The sequence below is a fragment of the Ictidomys tridecemlineatus genome, chromosome 2, assembly GCF_052094955.1.
Source record: "Ictidomys tridecemlineatus isolate mIctTri1 chromosome 2, mIctTri1.hap1, whole genome shotgun sequence".
NCBI lineage: Eukaryota > Metazoa > Chordata > Mammalia > Rodentia > Sciuridae > Ictidomys > Ictidomys tridecemlineatus.
This window is the reverse complement of record NC_135478.1, coordinates 3,922,762-3,932,546: the sequence shown is the minus strand read 5'-3', so window position 1 is coordinate 3,932,546 and position 9,785 is coordinate 3,922,762. Positions and strand designations below refer to the sequence as shown.

The 9,785-nt window shown below is 55.2% G+C and overlaps 1 protein-coding gene across 1 annotated transcript; it reads right to left on the bottom strand.

Moving 5' to 3' along the window:
• Positions 1 to 1,697: 1,697 nt before the first annotated feature.
• On the bottom strand, positions 1,698 to 8,027 carry Tnfsf9 (TNF superfamily member 9). The gene is made up of 4 exons (XM_005332238.4): positions 7,969 to 8,027; positions 3,983 to 4,295; positions 3,448 to 3,484; positions 1,698 to 2,525 (listed from the first exon to the last, which is right to left on the bottom strand). The coding sequence occupies exons 1-4, from the start codon at positions 8,025 to 8,027 to the stop codon at positions 2,071 to 2,073; spliced, it is 864 nt and encodes a 287-aa protein (XP_005332295.2). The 3' UTR covers positions 1,698 to 2,070.
• Positions 8,028 to 9,785: the final 1,758 nt, after the last annotated feature.

The window sequence follows — 9,785 nt, the reverse complement described above, 5'->3', positions numbered from 1 at the left end:
GACCATCGGGGTCAAGGTACCTCAAAGGCATCTGGAAATCCCACACACCCCAAAGTGACCTATGGTCCTCCGGGGTCCCCAAATCTACAAACACCTCCACCATCCATTAAAAAGTCAGAAGTGCTGACGGCTCCGCCTCCTCCATCCTACCTGTATTCAGAGTTGCCCACCCCGGTGCCTGGCACATCCATCGCTTGTGCCCCTTCACCATCTCTCCAGTCCACAGAACATTTTCAGTACAGTATGCAAGAAAGTACGTGAGGTATTCGACCGATGACTGTCAGATGGGCTTTGTGTTAGAGGTCCAGCCCACCACAGGCTCCTGGGAGTTGTCTGCAGCACCTGCAAGGCAGCTGGGCTATGCAGCTGGGCTAAGCAGGGGTGTCCGTAGGTCAGCTGTACTCAGTGTGTCTCCACCCTGTGGAATTTTCCACGTGCAGTGGATTCTTTGGGAGGTAACCCTATCATAGCTCAGGGACTCTCTAATAAAATAGAAGAGAGACTCCATCGCAAATTCCATGTCATTGCCAGATCCTCGAAGAATGTTTTTCCCAAATTCTTGTGCCCCCCCCCGCCGCCAATTTCTGGTTGTCACTACTAAGTGAATGCAGGTTGATATGTGTCTTCATTTTAAAATATAACATGAGAAAAAGCTACGAGGATATGTGTGGGCACTTCACTTCTGTATCACAAAGTGAGCAGCTTCTTTCCTGAATTAGATAATGGGCTTCCACTAAAGGAAAGCGTCCTCTATTTGCATGCTATTTACCACGGAACCACTGCAGGAAAGATCTCCTGCAGGTTTCCTCTGCGTGTTTAACACCATCATTTCCTCCACTGCTCTCTTGAGTCTGGGCCATCAACCAATGATAAACCTAGCCCTGACCTTCAGCATCTGCCGATTCCTCTGGTGCAGATACTCTCACCAGGGCTGGGTTCAGATTGCCAGTGTGATGCCACTAAGCAGATTTGGAAACAGATGCACAACAAATGCAATTCTGTGGTGTTTCCGCTGCAAGGACACATTGAATAACCCCAGATGGGTGCAGAGGAAATGGGGAAACAGAAGTTGCAGAGTCTCTAAGGCACAGGTACAGTGATGGTCTCAAGTGATTAACTCTTACTGGAATACAATAAGTGATCGCCAATACACACTCTACCCTGTGTGGACAATGTTCTGTCATTCAGTACCACCAGGATGAATTCTAGTGGTCAACTGGATTAAGGAGTGGCTGGATAACTGGGAAGGCATTTCAGTCTCTCTCTCTCTTACTCTCCTGAGCCTCTGGACCTGGACCAAGCCCTGCTACCTGCATCCCAGGGTCTCCAGCGGCAGATGACCAACCAACCACCTGTTCTGGGGCTAGCTCCATAATCCACTTTCCCTTACCAACCCCTATCTACATGGAGTCAGACACAATCGTGTAAAAGTCCCAGACTTTCACACCAAAAAACAGACCAGTAGCTCTGTAAAGGCTGGAGTGGGGCAGTGTCTGCCTTGTTCACGACTGTGTCCCAGAAATTTAAACAGTGCTGTTTGGGGGTTGAGGGTGGCAGAGCTCAGTGGTAGACAGCTCACCAAACAAGTGCAAGACACTGGGTTCCAACCCCAGCACTGGAAAAAAAGAAAGAAAATGTCTGATTCTCCTGAATAAATAAATGAGGCTCACTCAGCAAATTTACACAATACCCCAAAAGCTAGCCCCATGACTCACACAGGGCAGTGGATATTTATTTCTTCCACATAAACATAAATAAGGATTTTTTAATCTTTTTTTTTAATGTCTTCCCAGCACCTGTCTGGTACATAATAGATGTTCAATAAATATAAATGAAGTATAATGAATTAATATAAAACATAGTACCTGAGCTCAGGCTCAAAATAAATACCAACTTGGAGCAGGAGTGGGTGGGGAGAGTCCTGAGGAGACATCAGCACCAGCAACCCCTGCCCAGTGGGGTGAGGTAGAGCAGACCAGCTCCCGGCACAAGGGGCCACAAGAAAGGAAGAAGGGCAGGATGTGTCTGTCCAGGTAGGCAGTGCCCAAACCCACATCACTTGGGTAATGACTAAAAGAATCCATCTGGCACTTTCGTGGTCATGCGGAAAAGTCCCAAGGCTGTGCCACCCTGGGCCAACTGCCAGGCATCCTGCGCGTTGGCCTTCCCATGCAGGTGGACACTCAGGCGGACGCTCAGTCTCTGGCCGGCACTGAGGTGCAGCAAGCCACCCCGGAATCCTCCAGCAGAGTTTCTGGACTCGGAGGAGCAAGGCAGATGCACGGTCAGGCCCAGGGCCGCGGCCCCAACTTGTGGAGGCTGCAGGAGCAGAGTGAGGGAGACCTCGCCCCCGTTCTGGAGGGTGGCCTTGCGCTGTAGCTCCAGTTGCAAGAAGACATAGTAGGCCCCGTCCTGGGCCATCACCAGCTCCCGTGTGTCCTCACTGTAGTTCAGGCCGGGAGACAGGTACACCCCTTTCAGCCCCGGCTGGCTGTACCAGCTCAAGGTCTCATTTCTTAGCAGCACTGCGGAATGGAGAGGAGGGGGTCACTGTGGGTGGGGTGGAAGGTTAGGAGGTGGGGCTGGGGGAGGTGGGAAGGGGAGGGAATGGAGAAAGGATCACCCAGAGAGGAGGCCGAGATCCAAGAGAAAGGGTCGACTAAGGAGGGGCGGAAATCCAGAGAGACGGTAGGTAATGGGAGAGGCCGTGGAGAGCTGGGGTGCCGAGCTGGGGGTGCTGGACCGCAGGAGCCCGCCAAGAGACAGCGGGGTGCGGGAGCCTGAAGCAGGGCGGGGGGAGCAGAGGACGGAATGAGGGGGCCCTAGGAACCAGGGTGGAAGGGAGGGAGGCAGAGGAGGAGGAAGGCAGGTGGGAAAGGAAAGGCTGAGGATGTGAGGAGGCAGAGGGCGAAGGCTCAGGTGGAAGGAAAGGGTCAAGGAGGAGGAGCTGGGGTGGGGGGAATCCTGGGAGAGGAGGGAGGGGGAGGAGGTAAAGGAAAAGGGGGACGGGCTCTCTAAAAGAGGGAGGTGAAAGGGACGAGCACTGGGCGAATTTTGGAACCGAGCAGGGAAGGGGAGACCAGAGGATCAGGGCAAAGGAGAGAGTGTGGTTCAGAGAGAGGAAGCGGCAGGTTTCAGAGTCAGGGGGAGAGGGCGTCTCAGGAACGGACGGGGAGTCGGTTCTGACGTCCCAGAGCCAGGCGCAGCCTTGGGGATGAGGCGCCCTAGCTGAGAGGGCAGGAGTCCCAAGTGGACCAAGTCTCAAGGGAATTGAGGGGAGGCCAGAGAGAGCAGGGCACAGGAGATAGATGTGGTTCAGAGAGATGAAGCGGCAGCTTTCAGAGTCAACAGGGTGAGAGGGTGTGATGGGCTCTCAGTCTCCCAGGAGGTCCCCTTCTCAGTAGCCCAACAGGAGGGGCCAGGGCCATGGCAAGACAGGACACTCACCATTTGGGGTCAGCAGTTTGGCGAACGTCTCCTGCTCCTGAGAATAGAGGAGAAGATAAAAGTGGATAAAAGTCGTCCCAGTCCCCTTGCGGAACACAAGCCCAGAACCCTGCAGGATTAGGGGTGCAGGAGGTTCCCAGGCACCGGGAAGAGGAATGGGGTTCCCTGGAGGTCTTGGGAGGGAGAGAGAGTCCAAGAGGCTCCCGGGAGTAAGCGAAGGAAGTGGGGGCCCCTGTGGTCTGAAGTAAGAAGTGCCCTCCGGGTCCAGGTTGGCAAAGATTCGCACTAGTGCCGGGACACAGATGGGGACCTAGGATGAAAGGGGGTGCCCCACCAGTCCTTGAGTCGGAGGAGGTGCAGGATGACCCAGGGGGCCTCCCAGCAAAGCTGGGTGGAGAAGGGGTTCCCTGGAGAGGGGTGGTAGGCTCTCCCTCCCCGGCCTGGGGTGCAGAGAGGCGTCTGGGGGGGCGGCCTAAGAAGGGGTCCCAAAGGGACGGCTGGGGGCCCCGGGGACCCCGGCCGCTGCGCGTCTCACCTTCGGCAGCGGGTCCCAGAGGTTGGCAGGGACGTGGGGCGGGAGCTGCGGACTTGGGTGGATGCCCGGCTGGTCGTGGAACCGGGGCCGCGACACGACGAGGCGCAGGCGGCCCACATCTCCCGGGTCACGAGCGCCCAGGCCAAGCCGCCGGCCGTCAGCACCGCGAGCGCCGCCACCAGGGCGGGCTGCGGCCGGCAGGTGCGGGCGGGCTGCGCGGGCGGCGCCGGCGGCCCCTGGGCCTCGGGGTCCGCGGCGGCGTGGCAGCTGGAGCTCATGGCAGGCGAGTGACAGTCGCCAGCCCCGCGCCGAGCTTTATAGGTTCCGGAAGCCCGGGTTCCGGGGCGGCCCGCGGGGATCCCGGCGACGCCGCCCGCGCCGCTCCGCCCTGTGACTCGCCGGAACTTTCTCCTCTCGGCGTCTCCCCTTTCTCCCAGCCTCCAGCCTGCCCTCTGGTCCCCCCATCTCTCTCTCTCTCTCTCTCTCTCTCTCTCTCTCTCTCTCTCTCTCTCTCTCTCTCTCTCTCTCTCTCTCTCTCTCTCTCTCTCTCCCTCTCTCTCCCTCCCTCTCTCTCTCCCTCCTCCTCCTCGTCCTCCTCCTCCTTCTTGTTCTCCTCCCTCCCTCCCTCTCTCTCCCTCCTCCTCCTCCTCCTCCTTCTTGTTCTCTCCCTCCCTCTCTCTCCCTCCTCCTCCTCCTCCTCTCCTCCTTCTTCTCTCCCTCCCTCCCTCTCCCTCCTCCTCCTCGTCCCTCCCTCCTCCTTCTTGTTCTCTCCCTCCCTCTCTCTCCCCCTCCTCCTCCTCGTCCTCCTCCTCCTTCTTGTTCTCTCCTCCCTCTCTCCCTCCTCCTCCTCCTCCTCCTTCTTCTCTCCCTCCCTCCCTCTCCCTCCTCCTCCTCGTCCTCCTCCTCCTTCTTGTTCTCTCCTCCCTCCCTCTCTCTCCCTCCTCCTCCTCCTCCTTCTTGTTCTCTCCCTCCCTCTCTTTCTCCCTCCTCTCTCCCTCCTCCTTCACTCTCTCCCTTCTCTCCCCTCTCTCCTCTCTCCCTCTCTCTCCTTCCCTCCTTGTCTCTCTCTCTCTCCCTCCCTCCCTCTCTCTCCCTCCTCCTCCTCCTCCTTCTTGTTCTCTCCCTCCCTCCCTCTCTCTCCCTCCTCCTCCTCCTCCTTCTTGTTCTCTCCCTCCCTCTCTCCCTCCTCCTCCTCCTCCTTCCTTCTTGTTCTCTCTCCCCCTCTCTCCCCCTCCTCCTCCTCCTCCTCCTCTTTCTTGTTCTCTCCCTCCCTCCCTCTCTCTCCTCTCCTCCTCCTTCTTCTTCTTCTCTCCCTCTCTCTCTCCCTCCTCCTCTCCTCCTTCCTTGTTCTCTCCCTCCCTCTCTCTCCCTCCTCCCCTCCTCCTTTCTTCTTCTTCTCTCTCCCTCCCTCTCTCTCTCCCTCCCCTCTCTCTCCCTCCCTCTCTCACTCTCTCCCTCTCTCCCTCTCGCTCCCTTTCTCTCCTTCCCTCCTTGTCTCTCTCTCCCTGCCTCCCCCTCTCTCTCTCCCTCCCTCCTCCTCCTCCTCCTCCTCCCTTCCTCCTCCTCTCCATCCTTCTTCTCCTCTCTCTCTCTCTCTCTCTCTCTCTCTCTCTCTCTCTCTCTCTCTCTCTCTCTCTCCACATATCCGTGGGGTGTCATGGATGTTCCGGCTCTTTCCTCCCAGCCCCTCTCCTGAGTCTCAGCGTGTCCTGGTTCTCTCTCGGGTAACTCTGCCCCCTCCTTTTCTCTGTGTGCTGTGTGTCGCTCTCTCTCCTGTCTCCTTTGATGGTCCACAATGGGTCAAGGGGACCCTCCTGTCTCTCTGCCTCATTATTTCTGTTTTTGCTCCGTGTGACTCCCTCCTGTATGGCTTTTGAAATCTCTCTTTCTGCTTTCCCCTCCTTGCTGCCCATCACGGGGGACTTCCCCAGGGCTCCTCCAAATCCAATACTTTTGCGGAGTCAGAGGATAGCCAGGCCTCAACCGCCTACCCCCACCTCCAGTGGGATTCCCAGAGCCAGGCCCAGCCACCCCACCACCCTGCGCATCTCCCCCAGGATGCCTGGACCTTTCCTGGCCTGCCCCCACCCACCCACTTGGATACTTCCCGTCAGGAGCCCCTTGGGACCCCACAAGCAGAAGGCCGGAGAGTCCAGATGGAGAAATTCCCCTTATAGCCAGGAACACTCGGAAACTCAAATTTCCCTTTTGCCCGGGTGGTGGTGGTAGCAGAGGCGGGAGGAGGGGCATAGAAGAGGCCAAAACCGGGCTCTGAAAGAGGAATTGAAAGGTAAATGGTCCTAGGCAAGCCTGGGAGAGTGATCTTCCCAGACCAGCAGGGAAATGGGGACCACCTCCCTGCCCGCCTCCCAGCCTCACTTTTTCCACCGGGAAGTGGATGGTGGTTGGTATGCCTGTCTCAGCACTGTCTACAGCAGGAGGCAACAGCTCATGAAATGGGGAGGATTCTTCTTATTATTATTAATAGTACTGGAGATTAACCAGGGGCCCTCTACCATGAGCTGCATCCCTGACACCCCCCCACACACACACACACACCTTTTTTTTTTTTTTTGAGTCAGAGTCTCAGGAAGTTGCTGGCCTCAAATTTTCTTTCTTCTTTCTTTCTTTCTTTCTCTCTTTCTCTCTTTCTTCTTTCTTTCTTGTTGTTGTTTTGTTTGCTTGTTTTATGTCCACCAATCTTTTTCATTTTATTTGTTTGGCCTTGAATTTTCAATCCTCCTTCCTGCCTCAGCCTCCCACTAAGTAGCCTAACAGGTGTGTGCCACAGCACCTGGCATGTCAGAGAATTCTCATGCAACTCAACAAGAGTCTTGAGATGTGTTTAATCCTGTATTGAGTTTTGCCGATGAATAATAGAGAAAACAGTCATGATATTAGCTGATGTTATGGGAACACAAAAACTTGCCAAACACTTGGGTGACATCAGTGAGTCTCCAAGTGTGGGGCCCCAAGCAGCAGCAGCAACACTTGGGATGTTTACTCTGCAGATTTTAGCAGCCCAGCTGTCTGAGGGGGACACCAAAGTTAGTGTTTTCTGTTTGGCAGTCACTTGGAATAAGCTTTCCAGAAGATTCTGAGGCATCTTTGCCCTTGCTGATCGTTTGTCTGGAATCTCCACGCCCCACCCTCTTCTGCAGACACCTCCCCCATTCTCACCATTCATGTCTCCATCAAAACTGTCCTTCTTCCCCTTTACGTACAAATAAAGGCTTGAGTTCTAAACTCAAAAGCAAAACAAAACTGCCCTTCTGAGTTAAAATGGAGTGTCAGTGTACTTTCACTGGGACCTGGAATCCCGTGGTGACGACAGGTGACTATTTAAAGTGTAAATCAAAACTACAGACCAGTAGGGTGAAGAGTTTCCACCAATTCGCCACCCTCAGGCTCAGTTGTGGGCAAACGGTACTCCACCTCTGAGCCTGATGGCGAACAGCGGCTGAAGCACAGGAGTTCTCAACAAGTAAACCTGCTGAGGGCAGACGCTTCTCTCCATCCATCAGGGCAGAAAGAGAGGAGAAAGTGTGGCGTTATGGGCGTAGGCAATCCACGCTGCAGTCAGATGTGCCCATGGAACTTGGAAAACATGTGTTGGAACCCAGACACTCACACGGCGCCAGCCCTGGCCCTGCCCAGCATCCACGTCCAGAAGATGAGAGGGTGAAAGAAGCCCCTCCAAGGAATGTGACCGTCAGAAGGAAAGGTCCTAGACAAAGAGCCTCCCTCCCATCACTGTGCGCTCTGCCCAGAAGCTCTGAGGCCCCAGAGCCATTCTGTTTATGATTAAGCCTCAAGCCATAGCCAAGGACTGACTAATCAGCAGAAGTGTCAAAAGAGGGATTTGTCACACAACAAAAGAACCTCCTAGAGACCCAGAGGAAAGCGCCCCTCCTTCCCCCAGGCCCCAGATCCAGCCACTGAGCCGTCCTGCCACTTCCATCATCCAAATGCCCTTCCCCCGCTACTTGTTGGCTGGCTCACAGTTATTCCCCTGCTGATTGGAGGTCCCAGGCAGCGTCTTCATCTCTGTAATTCCTATGGCGCCTCCAGAGCCTGGGACGCTGTGGCCTCGATGATACTTATGGAAGAAAGGAAGGAAGGATGGGACCAGGGTGGGAGGAAAGAAGAAGACAGGAAGGAAGGAAAGTTAGATGGGTGGATGGGTAGATGGACGACGGGTTGAGAACGAGGAAGGAAGGAGGGAGAGAGACCATGAGTGGGCAGAGATGGATGGATGGGTGGGTGGGTGAAAAGGGAAGAAGAAAGGAAGAAAAGTGTAGGCCAATGGCTAAAGTGTGACTTGGGTAGAGCAGGTGCTGAATCCCTGAATGTGATCCCCACTAACACACACACACACACACACACACACACACACACACACACACGTGAAAGGGAAAAAGATAGACCTCCAGGGTGGTAAGAAGCTTGCTGAGCTCCTTGGCAAGCACACAGTAGGTGCTCAGTAAAGTGGAGCCATCATTATGCTCCTGACTCCTTCCTGTGACTCAGGGGCATGTCATCATCCCCAACATGTGGAGGCGGAAACGAAGATTCCAAAAGAAACTAGGTCCAGGCATTGCAGAAACTGCTCTGTGCTCCTCACTGAGCTTGACAGAGCTCTGTACGTGCCCTTCAGAGGGGAAAGAAGGCCTCCCAGCCAGGCTGCACCGGCCACAGCCTGGGAGCACCATGACGCGCTGTGGTTGGGACATCTCGGCCTGGCGGCCCCACCCACTCAGAAGACTGCAGCATCACCCTCCTATCACCCTGTGTTTGGTGAAGTCACACCTCTGTGCTCAGCTGTCTCCCCAAAATGACTGTGGGCCCTAGCTCTTCTCACCTGTGGGGGAGGGCCTGATCTCCACCCTGACGCTGTCACAGGGCCCCAGAGGGATAGGACAGGAAGTCATTGGAGGAGAGCACCCCAGCTCCAGCACCCCACCTCTGCCTGGGAGCCCCTCTCCTTCCTCTGAGGTCAGTGAACAGGCACAGAAGGTATACCTTGATTTCACCTAGCAGACACCAGCTCACGGGATCCCTGTCACTTGCCATCAATTCTCTGCTGGTGGCTATTGTGGCCACTCTAGGGTCACTTTTTTTTTTTTAATGTGGAGTCTAGCCATGTTGTGAGGCTACACTCCTGGACTCAAATGGTCCTCCTGCCTCAGCTTCCAGAGTACCTGGAATTCCAGGCACAACCCACTAGGACACCTAGCAAGAGCCAACTTTTCTTTTTATGGGGGGTACCAGATATTGAACTCAGGGGCATTTGACCACTGAGCCCCATCCCCAGCCCTATTTGGTATTTTATTTAGAGACAGAGTCTGAGTTACTTAGTGCCTCCCTTTTGCTGAGGCTGGCTTTGAACTCACAATCCTCCTGCCTCAGCCTCCGGAGCTGCTGGGATTTCAGGCATATGCCACTGTGCCCAGCCAAGTGTCAACATTTAACTTGCCTGGATCTGCTGACTCCACAAGGCAGAGGCAAAGCCTAGCAGAGAGTGTTAGTGGTGTTTGCTGAGTAGGTGAGCAAGGGACAGAGCAAGCAGGAGGAAAAAAGGGCCAAATGTGTGCATGAATGGAGAAATGAAGGAAGAAAGCAAGGAAGGAGTTGCACAGCTGGCTGTGAGCCTTGCTATGTAGACGGGTGTTGGAAGAAGACACACAGGGGAATCCCATCATCTGAATTCGTCAAAACTGGATCCAGCCCTCCTTGGCCATAGTTAGACCAGAACACAGCCCAGCCCATGACAGTGTGCACTAAGCAAGGCGTAGGCACTGCG

Coding starts and splice junctions, on each gene's coding strand:
- Tnfsf9 (XM_005332238.4), bottom strand. CDS start 8,027: ATGAAGACGCTGCCTGGGACCTCCAATCAGCAGGGGAATAACTGTGAG. Junction 4,296..7,968: donor AACTGTGAGCCAGCCAACAA/GTAGCGGGGGAA, acceptor GAACCTATAAAG/CTCGGCGCGGGGCTGGCGAC. Junction 3,485..3,982: donor TCTGGGACCCGCTGCCGAAG/GTGAGACGCGCA, acceptor CTCTATTCTCAG/GAGCAGGAGACGTTCGCCAA.